The sequence below is a fragment of the Mytilus edulis genome, unplaced genomic scaffold (assembly GCF_963676685.1).
Source record: "Mytilus edulis unplaced genomic scaffold, xbMytEdul2.2 SCAFFOLD_418, whole genome shotgun sequence".
Classification (NCBI taxonomy): Eukaryota; Metazoa; Mollusca; class Bivalvia; order Mytilida; family Mytilidae; genus Mytilus; species Mytilus edulis.
Genome location: NW_027267637.1, coordinates 5419 through 22397, shown reverse-complemented (window position 1 = coordinate 22397; position 16979 = coordinate 5419). Strand labels below are relative to the sequence as shown.

The following is a 16979-nucleotide window of genomic DNA, read 5'->3' as shown; positions in this document are numbered from 1 at the left end:
TGTCAGCAAGTTTTCATTGGGGTTCATTATAAGCCATGGAACATTTTATCACCACTAAAATTCACGTTGCACTTTTAGTTTTTCCGACAACAGGCTAGCAATCATACCACATCTTCTTTTTTATATATATTATGACGATTAAACTGTATATAAATGATGCAAGCATGATTCCGAAATCCCGGGCTTAAAAACACGAAATCCCGAGGTCCCGAATTTAAACAAAATTAAATCCCGACATCCCTAAATTCGAAAAAAAAGAATTTCCGGACTCTGAAAGGGTCAATCTCGAAATCCCGAGCTTAAACACACCCGAAATATATGTCAAATGAATATTGATACGTTGAAGGTTTGGTACCGCTAACTGACTAATAAAAAAAAGTTACTATTCTTTTTTTTTTTTTTTATAAATATTTATAAAACTGACGTCGCCGAAGGGGGAAAAATTCTCGTCCTATAAGGGGGGGATTGGCCTGATCCTGGTTTTCCCCCAATCTCACCGAGGGGGAAAAGTTGGATCATGCCAATTTTTCTGGGGGGAAAAGTCGATCAGTTTTTCCCCCCGGAAAAATTGGCATGGGGGAAGAATGGCTATAGGGACACCGGCGCCAACCCTCCACCTAACTTTGGACAGCTAGCTAGTTGTGTAACAGTACAACATAAGAACAATCTATAGAGTTAACTTTAGTTGAAACGGTCTTCAACAATGAGTAAAACCTATACCACAAAGTCAGCTGAAAAAGGCACCGAAATAACAAATGTAAAACAATCCAAATGTGAAAACTATCAGCCTGATTTATGTACAAAATAAGGAACGAAATTTCACGGTCATGACTCAGTTCAGACAGTTGCATACATACTTTTGCGAGGTTAAATTAGTTTAAGGCGCACCAATTCTCCTCTAACCTGGGACAGTGGTATAACAGTACATAATAATAACTATAGAAAATTGTAACCGGGGTTTCCGCGGAAAACTGTGTCTCGCCTACGATGGCTGATAAGGGACGACATCAAAAGATCGATGTAGGATAAAAAAAACTTAAATCAAATAGTTTGGGGGTGGGGGGGGGGGGAGGGGAGTCAACATTGCTGCAAGTTTTGTTAATCTAAAATCGATTTTACATATATCCCTATTGGTCAATCAATTTTTCCCAAATTAAGTTAAGAAGGGGGTGTGGGGGTCAGGGAAAAAACTATGTGAATTAAGTTTTTTATTCTTCATTGAACTTTTGATGTCGTCCCTAATTGTTAGTGTAAAAGTGTATGTTGACATAAAAGGTAAGTTCACTTCTTTGTAATATAAAGATTTTTCTTTAAATCAAACCTTTCTTCGGGTGCTATAATTTGGTCTTTGAGATTAGCTTCTGTCCAAGTTTCATGACAATCCATGAAGGTTTAAAGTAAGAAAAAAAAAGTGATTAGTCAATCTATCAGAAAAATACTGAAAATGAAAATTGATTTAAATCATGAATAAGCTTCTGCTAAAGTTTTCATAAAATTCTATGAAGGTTTGACAAGGAGCAATAAACTTTAACCCAAGGCTGTATCAACTTGTTAACCGTGAAATCAACTAATTATATAAAAAAAAAAGATGTGATATGATTAATGAGACAACTCTTGGCAAGAGACAAAATAACACAGAAATTAACAACTTTAGGTCACCGTACGGTCTTCAAAAATGAGCAAAGTTCAGGTTGTTTCATCAATTCTGTTGCTTGCTGTTTAGACATTTGAACATGGACTACGACGCCAGTCTACATCGATTTCGTTGCGCATATGCCGTTGACTTTACGGGAGGATTGTGACGTTACGTAAAACCATTAGCTACCACTATCGCCCAAGATTTGACAAAAGTTGAAGAAGCAGTTGTGTTACTGTCTGAAAATTCGCTCGCAATACGCTAGTATGGCTGTTATTTTGATAGCAAGCATTGTTACTATGGTCCTACTTCAACCGTGGTCTGTTAATAACCCTATTGTAGAACTGTAAGTATCTTAATTTGTCATCTTCTCAGTTTAAAAAAGTAGTAATTTTAGAATTTTGGAATAGAGAATGAAAATGAGACTCGACCCAAGAGCTCAAAACAATTAGTCTTTTATAAGTGACCGTACCTTTTAACCGATATGATATTGCAGAGTACAAAAAATCCCTTGATATTTATCTTGATATTTAGGTGTCAAGTTTATTTCTTAGTAGATTTCCCAATTCATCTAATTTGTATCATGTAAACGAAAATGTAAAAAAGTGAAGTTAAAATGGTGTGTTACTTCGTTCGTTTAGTATAGTATACATAACAACACCAACAGTCCGATATTATAATTACTATACTATATATAAAAAATATTAATTTTCGCGAACCATTTAGGTCACGGAAATTCCAAAATATGGCATCAGTAAGGAGAGTTGTGCAAATAATGTGAATACACAGAACCCCCATCCAAATTATCTTTAGCTAAAAGTATTCATCATTTTCTATTTTATATGTACCAGCAACATTCCATTTTTCTATAATTTCGATTGAAATATTCCAAAATCTGAGTTAAAATCGATCGAATGCCCCAAATAAACATTGTCTGATTGGTTGAAGTACTGTGGCGTCAATGATTAGCATAATAAGCCTCGATGTAAAGAATAAGCCTCGATGTAAAGCACACGCTTCACATGAATAAGGAGAGTTTTACAAATAATGTGAATACACAGATCCTCCATCCTATTTATATTTTTCTGGAAATGTTGCAGTGTTCATCATTTCTGTTTTGATTCTGCTCACAACATTCCATTTTTTCTATAATTCCGATTTAAATATGTGGAACCCGCAATAAAAATAGATGGCCTCAATGATCTAATACAGTGGCGGATCCAGGGGGGGGGGGGGGGGGGGGTTCCGGGGGTGCGCACCCCCCCCCTTTATTTTTGCCGATCAATGCATTTGTATCGGGACATATGTTTTGCACCCCCCTGCACCCCCCCTTTGCCCTGGGTTAGCACCCCCCCTTTCGAAAATTCCTGCATCCGCCCCTGTAATAGCAACGCAAAAAATTCCGTTACCCTGAGTTCTACGATGTTACATTAGACTGGGATCCGGCCCAATCTAGCTGCGCGTCGTAAGGTCAAGATTAGCCAGGATCCCAGTCTAAATTATGTTACATAAACCCAAAACCATATCACACAATTACAGAACTTTGCGCTCAAATGTAATTCTTGGGGAAGTATACGGGTAACTTCGTTTACGAAAATTTATACACACTTTATCATTAACATATTACCTGGCTTTTGCATATTCACTATTTTTTATTCTGAACTGTAGTCGAATTCAATTCTATACATTTTTTTTTACATGAAGCAATAGGAGTAAGAATATTTATTTAGCGCCAATTTAACCAGCATCACAACAAAATTATTTACCGGTATTTTTGTGAAATTTCAGTTCTATAGGTTATCAATTAGAGAAATGTTGGCAAGTATTACTTATTTATGTTAAGGTTCTACTGATGTGATTCTCTAGACCTTTTTGACGGTCCGTTTTATCCCTTTTATCTCAATACTATCTCCGATGACAGGAATGTCAACTCGACCTATTCGTGTCGAAAGTGAAAAATCCACTCTATTTGATGAAATAATTTCTTCTTCAACGGTTCATGCATTATTTTTGTATTATTTGATAACCAATCACATTCACGTTGCATGTTTGCATGAAAATGGTTATGTACATGTATTAGTGAATTGTAAGGGCGATGCAGCATGCGAGGTCAGTGCGCCATCACGTGACATTATTATATGTAAACAAACATGCTCCCCGTGTAACACGTGTCTGAATTATCCTTTTAAAGTGTTATGAATCTTTCAATCACTATTTTATGATATTTTTCTTTTTGTTTTTAGGTTTGTATCAGTAGTCCAAGTGAATTAGAAATAGTTCCGAGTTGTGTGTGTGTTTTTTTTTTAATAGTCTATAGAATTAGAAGGTAAGTCTACATAAGTTATATTTACATGTAACTAAAGTCTAAAAAGATGACTCCACTTTCCCTCTATATTTAAAACCCGCTTACCAATTTAAACAGCATTTGCTCCCCTTGAAAGCTAATTTGCCCCTTCCCCGTCATTTCCCTTTAAATTTGCTCAAAAGTCATACTTATAGTCCATTTACATTAACGGCTGATTTGTGATTTTATCAAATTTTCATATTGAACACATTTGACCATTCAGTATGAGTTCCCATGTTTTTTTTGTCTTATATGAAGGAGGTTTTAGGTCATCTTTTTCTAAACACCTTATTGCTATTTGTCTGTCTGGATTGTTAAAACCACAAAATCAGATAGTGATGAATATGCAAGTTTTCAACAATCCCGGAAATTACACTTTATTTAATTATCGCTATTTAGTCCAATCTGGGAAAAACAGTAATACACTGTATGTACAACTTTCTGTTTGGGTCATGCGACTGAAAATAAAGGTTTTTTACTAGAGAGCTGAGGGAGGAAAAACTTTAGAAAGCGATCATCAAGAAACTTTAATAGTTAATAATCCACTATTTTTCGAAATTAAAAATTGAAGTAAAAAATTATTTTGTTTTAAGTATTTACAATAAGTTAAAACGGGTCTCATTAAAAAGTATTGTGCATGGTGAATTGTTTCAACGGCCCCCAGATAGCTTCAACTGGATGAAAAAGTTGTGTAATTTTAGAATTCATCCGGTATGGAATAAATAGCGATTAGGTGTATTGACATCCACGAAAAAATATAGGAAGTAAGATACATGTAACTCCCCTTTAGGTTTTGATAAATATTGGATATGACATTAAGAAGTTATAAAACTGTATTCTTTGAATATGTTTCTAGCGTAACATGCACGCTTAGTACTGCTTTTTATACGTCCGTCAAAGACGGGACCTATTATGGTATACAAATGTCAGGTGTCCGTCTGTCCAGCGTAAACATGTGGCAACGTAACTTGAGAACGACTTATCCAAATTTCATGAAACTTAATATAGTTGTTTCTTATGATGGTCACATGATCTGTATACTTTTTGGTGAAAATAAGATTAAAACTTTTTGAGTTACGGCACATTGTAACTTAAACAGGGGGGGTGTTTTTTTCACATGTCACACCGTATCTCAAAAACAATTCTTGATTATGGCTTAAAACTTTAAACACTTCTTAGTTACATTAATCTAAATATCCGTATACTTTTTGGTGATGATTCAAAATTTCATATTTGAGTTATTAAGTATTTATCATGTTTTTTTCCAAGTCCGGATCCATAATTAGTTTCAAAAACCGGAAGTGTGCCATTTGGCCACAGACCACAATTAATTTCTCTATCATTTCTTTAGAACATTTTGTATCATTAAAAAAATTGCACCATGCACTTTTGTCAAATTTTTTTGTGTGTCTTATGTATAGCACTAGTCCAAAAATATATCCAAAATTCAGAAAGATTGAAGCAATCACTTTTACAAATTTAGCCAATATACATCCATACCCCTATGGACAAGTCAAGAGATGTTCCGAAAACTGTAAATATGACCTTTTTGCACTTGGCCTAATCACTCATTCCATATCAAAATGAGTTTAAATACAACATCCAAAAAATTATTTTACCTCTCATCTTTCATTTCCACCCAATAAAATCTAAGAAATGAGTGGGGAAGGGAAAGAAAAAAAATTAAGGAAAAATACACTCTAATTAAAAAGGAACTACATTCGTGAACAATGAAAAGCGGGGTCATTAATTGTGGTCTTGGGCCATTTGCAATGTTTTTGAAGCACCTGCTGTGCAAATTTCTTGGATTTTAATCTATTTGGAATACCTTTTGACATTAATAAAATGTTTTACTGGCTTTCTATGCAAGAGGAAGCAAGAGAGAAAAAATATTATGTCATTTATCAGAAGCCTGTGTCAAAAACAGGGTCGGTTGATAATTATTATTGTTTTTTTTTTTTTGAAAGATCCAATAAAAAAGTTAGGGTCGGGGCTAAATAACAGGGTCGGTCAGGTTACCTGAAACACAGATTTTTTTTTTCTCGGCCCAAGGAGAGTTGTTAAAATAATGTGAATACACAGAACCCCCATCCAATTACAGTTATTTTTGGAAAACAAATAGTGTGATTTGTCAAATTCAGCTGATTTTTTAATCGTCTTGAAAAAAGTGTACATTTTATGAGGGGGGATAATCCCGAGCTTAAAAACACCCGATCCCGGAGTCCCGATAAAGGTCCTATCCCCCCTCTTTTATTGTCATGTCTTAGAATTACTGTTTAATCTTCATTTGGCAAGAATACTTCAATAAGATACCCCCATACATGTATATGGACAGATCATATGTTATCCTCTGTCATTTGAAATTGTGATGCCAGAATGCATTCCCCCCCCCTTCTTCATAACCACCATCTTGACCATCTTAAATGAAAAAGTTTAGACGGTAAACTATGCTTGAAACACGTGTGTCACTCAAACGACTTTAAAGTAGTCTCCCTGATCAATTACTTACATCAAAGTCAAAGGATAATTCAAGTTTTAAATCGGAGATTTTTCTTGCCCTTTAACATTTATTGTCACAACAACAACTTTCTTTTCTAAACTATCTTTACATGGAGAGGAGACGTCAAAAGAGTTCTTCAAACACACGAGTCGAAAAGTGGTAAATAACTCCTGTATGTGACATTTAGTGGAAGTCATTCAACCATATCATTTTGACAAACAATTCAATCAACACCTTTATTAATTAGTCCTTTGTTGTCGATAGCTGTAAATTGCAATCAGCTGATAATTGATTTTCTGTCAAAATCTTAATGAGGTCAAGGTGAATTCCGAGTATTGTCTGATAAGTTAAAGTCTGAGAAACTCGAAAAAAGTAAATAAACAAGAAGGAGGAAAATAAATCTTTCTATATATTTCTTTCGCCAAATTCTTAAGCAAATGACGAATTTTCATCGCCACAAGTATTATTTTTTCGCAAATTGGGAAAAATGGCGACGGCCAGCGGAAACCCTGTGTGAGGACACCCTATAAAGCTTGTGCTCGTGTTGTGCTAAAACATTTTTAGTATGCTGAAAAATACCAACATTAGAAAAATAAACAAATAATTGATATTGTAAAATATCATTGGTTGAAGAGCCAATGATTTACATACATGTATATACATAAATATATCAACCATAAAATACAACTGAATTAATTTACACCACAACTGTTGGAAAAAACCTTTATGTCTATCATGTATATAAGTTATCTCATTCTAGTCCATTCAACTGACAGAATCAGTGTAAATTTCATGAATTCTTTAATATCATTATACATGTATTATCATGGACTATTCTTTTATATAGCAATATCTGTTAGCCATTTAGAGGTCTTTTGCATTTAAAGTTCAGTTTAAGTGGGCTTATTTTGGGAAAACGAAGTCAATTTCCAGATCATAGTTTACATTTTCTTTATATTTTGCTGTGTCAAGATAACCTCAAAATCAAGGACAATATATAGACCCAAAAACCGTTTATCACATTCTACACATGAGATTTTAGCAGGAAAGACTGTGATTGGAGTATTTAACCATTGCAACTTTTTAATTTGATCTCCTCCACTAATTGAAGTAGAATATTTAATGAAGGTGTGTCCACAATTTAGAATATGTTTATATATGTACAGAAATGATGTTGAACCTGTTTTATAAATTGAAAAGGTTACATTTTCCCCCTTATTTCAAAATCTAAGCTTGAACCTCTGCGGTCTTACAAAGTTGCCCCCTGCCGGGGAATCTGGTTGTAACATGTACAACAATCAAAGATCAACCCACACTAAACTGAATGTAATTGAAAGACATCTAGAGGTTGATATCAGAGGCAGATTTAGGGGGGGGGCCTGCTTTTTGAGACAAAATTTGGTTGCTTATATAGGGAATCACTGAATCATGACTTGAGCGAGCCCCCTCTTAGGTCAGTCAGTGGGCCCCCACTTAAAAAAAATTCTGGATCCGCCACTGGATATACAGTATCTAACAGAAGATGAAAAAGGGAACAATATGGTGAATTTTAGAGATTTATATTATTTCATGTACATGCATTTGAAATATATCAGATATATTGTTTGATTTTTTTTAGTTCTAAGTTCCAAGGTGACCTAGCTTCCATTTTAGAAATCGGATTTAAATGCTAGTCTATCAGAGGGATTTTTCCTTTTAATTGGTTGTAGATATGGAATCTTATTTTACCATGAAGTCAGATTTGAAAATGACTTTGGGAATGAAGATGTTGTAAAGACTGAATGTCAGTTTTAGTCTTATATACAAACATGTATGTACTTTATAATTTTAGTCTTGCATGTATATAATTATGTGTACAATACATATATCACTGATTCAGTGGCAATGGTAAATAGACACTGACAAGTCTTAGATCTATAATATTTTATAGTTTTGAATGTTTTGTCCATTGACTAAAACTAGGTGGAGGTTTGTGTGTTCTTATTTCCAACAGAGGTACACTCAACATATATCAATATGTGCATTAAGCAAATTGATAGTTGCTAGATACGGAATGATTATACAACAAGAAAGTTTTAAACCTGTGTATATATATACTTAAAATATGTTAAAAAAAATCATGTCTTTTTCAGGACTTCCGAATCCAACCATGTAGTATGGAATGTTGTTGAGATGTGGTTTTGGTCAATGGATGTTAATGAAGGACCAGTAGTACAAAGTATATCACTGGATTTAGCTCTTTGTCTAAGTGTATTATTAAAGTACTTTGCTTTGAGCTCAGTTCATTGTTATGCAATTCATTCTTTGTGAAATAAAGATTTGACAGAAGACTCTCATGTACAAGGATTTGTCAAAGTAGTACCACCTCTATTTACAATGTAAGTATTAGGGAGATAAAAGCATTCTATTTTGATTTGAACCAAACATATTATATAAAAAAAGAACAAATTTACCCAAGAATGCTACTCCCACTACTAGCAATATGATGCTAGGTTGTTTTAATACATCTGTAGACTTTACTGCCTACTTATGACTCAGTCCTGAGTGTAAATGGTCCTTCAACTATGTGGGGAAAAAATTATAAGGCCTATATAGGCTTATCAATTTTGAAACTATATTTCATTGTACATATTTGAAATTTTTATACAACCACAGAAATTTTTGCAGTTGAAATACATGTAGGTATCCTGTCGTCGTCTTCCCAAGACGGATGGTTTCCAGATAATAACTTCAGTATAAGTAAAAAGGAAGCCATTAAATTATAACATAATATTTATAATCATAAAAGGAAGCTTGGGATTGTTTTGGGGCGGTTATATATATATAGTCCCTAAGGTTTATGAATAAGGGTTCCAAAGGTGCCCAAAACAAGCATTAATCTTGTGTCAGTACAAAAAGTTGTGTATAAGTATTTCAATTGTTTTGAAACTGTACCATAATATTTAATACCATAAGTAGAAGTTTGGGGTCTATTTTGTGGGTTATGGGGCAAACAGTCGAGGAATTGAGGGCCAAAAACAAACATTTTTGTAGATTCAAGGCAATAAATTGGAGTTATCTTTCTTTGTCCAGAATGGTTGTTGAATTAATATTACCTAAAACCATTGCTTTATGAAATCTTCTTTGAAAATTGGAGTTATCTGTCTCTGTCCAGAAAAGTAGTTGAATCGACTTAAAATAATGCTATGTATACAATATACAATGCAAAATTCACTTTACTACCAACTGATAAATTTAAGCAGTCTTTAATAGCCATTCAGTGATTACAAGCACTTTGATTATCATTCTAGGGTTATCCCCTTTCACAAATGGAAAAATTTCTCAAGTTTGTCTCAACTAAATTTAGTGAAATGTGTATACAAATGCTTATTACCGGTACCTTCTAAACTTGGTTTAAGTTCAATTTTTAGCAGCTTCACTTTTACAGTTCTTGATTTATGTACCTTTATAACGTTATATGCTAGCGGAGGCATCATCACCATGACTGTATGACATTTACACTTTAATACTTTATGATGTATTAAAATGAGTAGTTGAATAATTACTGTTGCAAACTCCATTAAAAATTTGATTTGACATCATTTTTATACAACCGCAAAAATTGAAAACTTTCTGGTTGTACATTGGTATCACGTTGGCATCATCGTCTTCATCCAAAGACATTCGGTTTTCGCACTCTAACTTCAGTAAAAGTAAAATGGAAATATATGAAATTTAGACACAAGATTTATGACCATGAAAGGAAGGGTGGGATTGATTTGGGGTATTTTGGTCTCAACAGTTTAGGAATAAGGGGCCAAATTAGCATTGTTCTTGGTTTTTGCTCTATAACTTAAGTTGGTTAACAGAAATCTATGATATTTTAACATAAGGTCTATGGCCACATAAGGAGGGTTGGGATAGATTTTGGTAATTTTAGTTCCAACAGTGTAGGATTTAGGGGCCAAAAAACAGGCCCCAAATAAGCATTTTTCTTGGTTTTTGAACAATAACTTTAGTATAAGTTAATTGAAATCTATAAAGGTTTATGACCACAAAAGGTAGGTTTGGATTAATTTTGGTCCCAAGGAATAAGGGGCCAAAATTAAACTTTGTTTGATTTCATCAAAAAAATGAAATACGGTATTGTGCTTCTTTGATATGCCAAATCTAACCATGTCCAAATTCTTAATTTTAGGTCCTTTTTTCTAATTGGTCTACATTAAAAGTCCAAAGGGTCCAAAATTAAAATAAGCTTGATTTTAATAAAAATTGAATTCTTGGGGTTCTTTGATATGGTGAGTCTTAACATGTACTTAGATTTTTGATTATGGGCCCAGTTTTCATGCTGGTCCAAATCGGGGTCAAAAATTATTATACTAACTGAGTATTGTGCAATAGCAAGAAATTTTCAATTGCGCAGTATTCTGCAATAGCAAGAAATCTTCAATTGCACAGTATTGTTCAATACCAAGAAATTTTCAATTGCACAGTATTGCACAATAGCAAGAAATCTCCAATTGCACAGTATTGTGCAATAGCAAGAAATTTTTAATTGCACAGTATTGCACAATAGCAAGAAATATTCAATTGCACAGGATTGTCCCTTTTTCAAATTGGTTTACATTAAGATCCAAAGGGTCAAAAATTGAACTTTGTTTCATTTCAACAAAAATTGAATTCTTAGGATTCAAACGCATTGATCTCAGGAATTTCTTCACTGTCGTTCCCTCAATAACTGCATTAAACAGTTTCTAATCATTATTCATTCGAAACCATTTTATTATACCAATGTCTCACACACAACATAATATAGTATACTGTTGTCTATTAGTCCATCATCCACACTTCAGACAATAACTAGAAAACACTTCCCCCCTACTTTCAAGAAAATTTGTTGAAATGTTTATATCTATTGACATAAGCTCCACATCGATTTTATAAATTTTAGAATTTTCATTATCATGTTATGAAGAGAGATTTTATCCTTAAAAAAGAGAGAATTTTCCAATTTTGAACAATAACACAAAAATGCATCCATCACCTTTAATTAAACTTTGGTGAATTGTTTACACCATTGACCTAAGGTCCCTTTTGATTGTAATAAATTTCAGATTATACATTTCTGTGTTATGAATTTTTATATATGCTAAAAAAAAGAAGGGGATTTTATAGTTTTTGGACACCTTTAAGTGCAGGAGTTTCTGGCTACATTGAAAACCCATTGGAGGCCTTCAGCTGTTGTCTACTCTATGGTTGGGTTGTTGTCACTTTGACACTTTCCTCATTTCCCATCTCAATTATTCACATAAACACTTCCACATCATTTTATAAAACTTGGGTGAATTGTCTATGTCTGTTGACTTCAGCTACATTCCAAAATTTAAAACAAGATTAACAACTACAGGTCCCCAAATAGCCTTCAACAATGACAAAAGCTCATACAGCACAGTCAGCTATAAAAGACCTTAAAATGACAAATATAAAACAACTGAAATGAGAAAACAAATAGACTAATAATTGTACAAAACAAAATAGTTCAACCTTTAAGCAAGCTTAAAAGGAATCAAGACATATCATGCGCTTACAGTGCAGCTATTTATTAACAAACTCCATATTCAAACACTCAAACAACTAATTCACAGAGAGGGGTGGAAGTTGAAGCCCCCCTTTTTTTTATCAGTCAATGCATTTGAATGAAGACATGTACACATCAACTCAATTTGTTAATACACATTTCCAGTCTAGCTTTCAATACATTTGTAACGACCTTTAACCCCACTGACAATTTGCGTCTGTGTCCATACTTGTACACAATAATAATATATATTAGGAATTGGATAACAAGAATTCCAATTTTTAAAAATATGTTTATTTCTTAGGTTTCTCACAGGTCTAAAAAGTGTATGCACAGGCGCTAGATACATAATTTTCTTATAAAATACGAAAGCCGGGGCGTCATATTTAATCTACCGTTATTCTATTATCTTTATTATACACAAAAACACATTAGGTTTATGAAATAAGGTAGAAATTAATAAAGAATATTTACTGAAAAAAATAATTTCTAAAAAGGGAGGTCCACTCTTCAAGCGCACGAGGTTGTATAAAGGGTCACTCAAATGAACACTAGTAAGATAATTTTGACAAATCAATCAAAAACAATTCCAAAACTCTTTTAGAGTAAACCCTTATTTTATTCTTTCAGTAATGAACAAGAATTTCTGTTTGATCCATCTGATCTAGAGTTTTTAGATTTTGAGGTAAGTTTTCTTACTCCGTCTTTCTGGTTGACATTGTGTATGCTTTCCAAAACAAAAATTTACCTCAAACGCAGCAAAATACTACTGACTTACATTGTACATGTATATTGATACAATTTCGCAGATATAGGTCCTTAAAATAACTTTTGATTATAGTTATGCTATTCTGAAGAGTTTTTACTTATATATCTATTTGGAGAATCAGTATGCATTTAATGTAACAACAAGTTTATCTTAAGTTCGTAATCAATACTCTCAACTATTATGAGTTTTAAAAAAAAGTTGGAATTATATAGCTCGAGTTCGAATTGAAGTCTGATATCGTGTTAAACTTTCGAGGGTTTTTTTGCAGTTTTTATTTTGCTATAAGAAGAAACGTGTCCATTCTCTACAAAATATGTTCTTTAAAGCCTGAACATTCAACATACTACTGTATACATTATATTTTAGTAAGAAATTTGATAATAACAAATCGACGGACCAAATTTCAAAACGGTCTTTCTTTTATTTTGCAGGATTATTCGCTAATATTTATGCTGTTTGAAAACTTTCCATGGAAAACTATTTGTAAAGTTTTGACGTTTATCGCCGGCGCCTATGTAGTTCTCCAGATATTATGGAAAAGGAGAAACACAGGTAAACATATTTATCGCTTTTTTGTGCATTTTTCCTTTGATCTTTTTTGTGATAATTTTCATATCATGCTACTGGCTTGAGATGGAAAATTATCGCTAGAAACTAAGCAAGCACGTGGCGTTGCTAACGAAATTGACATGAAAAACGCGTCGTCATAGGTAAAATAGCGATAAACAGATTATCATTGATCATCTCAACTCTATTGTCTCGAATATCAATCTCGTTGAGATGGTCAACGATAATCTATAAGTATTTTGTTTTTTATTCTCCGGCTCTCACGGTATACATCTCCCCTTATATCCTTTTTTATTTTTTTTTGTCATCTGATGTAACTAGAAGAACCAGATTTGGTTACTATTTCAATGATATGATTGTAGCCTGTTGGTGTAGGTTTTTTTTTCTCATTTGGATTTGTCTGTGCCATTCAATTTGCCTAACTTTATATTTCCCGGCGAAGCCGTGTGGAGCGTTTTTAAACTTTTTCGTATGCGCTTGATTATATACGAATACTGTGTCCACGCTTCGCTTACTTAGTCTCCAGAGTAAAAAGAGCTTGTTCATTCTGTTCAGTTCAAATAAAGTGAAAGTCCTTTTATAAAATTGAGAATTGAAATGGGGAATGTGTCAAAGAGAACAATTCGACCAAAGAGCAGAAAACAGTCGAAAGCCATCAATGGGTCTTCAACACAGCGAGAGGGGAAAAAAGGGACTTCAGACGGCCCCTCAAAAAAATGTGTATGACTGGTTCCATGAATTTTTGTAGTACAAACACAGCTACATCTAATCTAAGAAATTTTCAACAGCGGTTCTGGAATGATCACTAGTTACTAAGCCTTCATATGATACCAAAATTACCAAAAATTTATCAACAAAGCAAAAATTATCATTTGTAGGCATTATTTTGTTTGATTCGAGTAGTACTTTCCTGTATTTTCTTTCTGACAAAGTAACAGCTTTTCGTATAAATGCGTAGGAACTATTTTGTTTTTAACATGCGTAGTAGTTCACTCTATGTTCCTTCTGATTGAGTTCTTATAAGTGGTTTTAAACCTTATATCAGCCTCGGTAAGTTGATATTTATCTGATTTGAACATGTTACTTGGAAAAGCACATTTTACATTCTACATAATTATTTTTGTTATTTCAATTGTAGTACGTCAATGGGATGTATTAATCTTCAGTGAACCCCTGGAAAATCCTTGGGAGGAACTTTTGGGACATCCATTTGATAATCAAGAATCTATGGTAAGTTTATTGATAAGTTGGCCAATAAAATACAAGTTCTATTGCAAATTTAACGAAATTTGAAAAAAAATCTAGAACACTCGACTTCACACTAAACACTGGACATTACAATTAACATTATACTTTACACTAAATACTCGATATTACAATTAACACTACTGTAACACCTTACAATAAACACTCGACATTACAATTAACACTACTGCAACACTTATCACTAAACACTCGACATTACAATTAACACTACTGTAACACTTTACACTAAACACACGACATTACAATTAACATTACTGTAACACTTTACAATAAACACATACCTATTACAATTAACACTACTGTAACACTTTACACTAAACACTCGACATTACAATTAACACTACACTTTACACTAAACACTCGACACTAAACATAACACTTAGTACTAGACATTTATCTAAGACTCTTCCATGACACGTAACACTAGACCTTGTGCTCAGGAAAAATTCGATATTACATTTAACTTTGGACATTTTGAATTGGTTTTTTTAATGGTTTAGTTGCTTTAACATTTTTACATTTAACCATTTTTTTTTATCTTTTCAGATCGACAACGAAGCGACGCGGATGACGAAGAAAGCTGACTTTTATATTCAACATTATTCATATTTTTGATAATAAATTTTACGTTATTTGGATACCCTCATCATGTTTTATTTCTTATTGATAAAAGGAGATGTGCGATACACGCAGTTAACAGATTAAATCGAAGATCTGCCATTAAGGAACCACCATAAGATTATTAGGGGAGTGACTAGGATGAAAAACTTTGACCTGTACTTTTTTTAAATTGTATTCTTTATCCTGACTTTATATATATTTTCACTCTTCTTGGTCCAGCCTATTTTTGCATAAATTGTCATCCTGCTTTTTTTTACTCAAACTCCTGTCCTGCCTTTTTTCTTCATATTTCACCCTAGCCCCTCCCCCCTCCCCCCCCCCCCCCAAAAAAAAAATTAATCAAATGGTATCTCCATTAGCCTATATCTACAGTCCAGCAGCGCCAGCATACATGGTTTATAATATCCCCCAGTTGATACGTTAGCAAAGGGCTTGTATTCCTTGATTGAGGGTTGCTGAGAACGAGGAAGATATTAAACAAAGAGTTCTGGACAATTGGTGAAATTGATATTATCCCTTCATGAAAAATCAACGGACGCCATCACTCGTTGCTTCACCATTTTGGAATATCCATTTTAAAGATGATAGTTGATACATGTATGTTGAAAACAAAAATGGTAATTATACGATTAAAATCCAGTCCTGTTTTCCACGAATGTGACCCACGAATGTGACCCACGAATTAGACTATGGTCTCAATATTGATTCACTCAAAGGGTTTTTGCATTGGAAATACACAGATTTATTCAATTGATTGAGTGTTGGTTGCTAAGCGCCCAGTGGCAAACATTTCATGCATGTTCAGGACGAACATTTATTCTAAAACCAGTTGTTGGCATGATACGGGTTAGGTTCTTATCTTATTTTTTTTTTATGATAGTAGGATACTAAACCTCTAACGGGAGGGATTTCGCTTGATAAATATCATAAGATGAAGACATAATCTTTTAATCAGTTTAATTGCAGTCTGGAGCTGGCATGTCAGTACTAGTAATCCTTTGTTAATTTATATTTCATTTTCATTTTGCTTCATTCTTTAGTTTTATATTCTGACATCGGACTAGGTCTTCTTTCACACTGAGTTTTATTGTGCGAATTGCTGTGTGTTTTGTTTTTCTACATTGGCTAGAGGTATATGGGGAGAGTTGTGATCTCACTAAACATGTTTAACCCTACCTCATTATTGCGCCTGTCCAAAATCAGGAGCATCTGTCCATTAATAGTCTTTGAGTGATTTTTAATTTTAATTCATTTATATGTTTTGGAGTTAAATATAACGCGTTTCCCATTTCCATTCTTTATTCTAATTATTACCGTGTTTGTACTATAACATAAGCAACACGGCGGGTGCCATGTAGAGCATAATCTACTTACCTTTACAGAGTACCCGAGATAATCCCAAGTTTTATGGTGGGTTTCGTTTTCCTTAGTCTTTAGGTTTTTTTATGTTTGTCTGTTTGTCTTTTTCATTTTTAGCCATGGCGTTGTCAGTTTATTTTTCACTTATGAGTTTGACTGTCCCTTTGGTATCTTCTACCTCTCTTTTACATTTGAGTATTTACCCATTGCTATAAAGCGCAAACGCTTTGGTCAGTCTTTTCGTTGTTTGTTAATGTTGTGGTTGGTTTGTATTTTGCTAAAGGGCACCACAAATTACTAGTGTAAAACCATTCAAACGGGAAAACCAACAGTCTATTCTACATAAAAAAACGAGAAACG

At 33.5% G+C, this 16979-nt stretch overlaps 1 protein-coding gene across 1 annotated transcript; it reads left to right on the top strand.

The window, feature by feature from the left end:
• The first annotated feature begins 1615 nt into the window (after positions 1-1615).
• On the top strand, positions 1616-15285 carry LOC139505696 (uncharacterized). The gene is made up of 5 exons (XM_071295186.1): positions 1616-1982; positions 12668-12722; positions 13238-13358; positions 14512-14603; positions 15186-15285. The coding sequence occupies exons 1-5, from the start codon at positions 1903-1905 to the stop codon at positions 15252-15254; spliced, it is 417 nt and encodes a 138-aa protein (XP_071151287.1). The 5' UTR covers positions 1616-1902; the 3' UTR covers positions 15255-15285.
• Positions 15286-16979: the final 1694 nt, after the last annotated feature.

Excerpts from the sequence above, each read along its gene's own strand:
- LOC139505696 (XM_071295186.1), top strand. The coding sequence starts at position 1,903 with ATGGCTGTTATTTTGATAGCAAGCATTGTTACTATGGTCCTACTTCAA. Across the intron at positions 1,983-12,667 it reads AATAACCCTATTGTAGAACT|TAATGAACAAGAATTTCTGT; the intron begins GTAAGTATCTTA and ends TTATTCTTTCAG. Across the intron at positions 14,604-15,185 it reads TTGATAATCAAGAATCTATG|ATCGACAACGAAGCGACGCG; the intron begins GTAAGTTTATTG and ends TTATCTTTTCAG.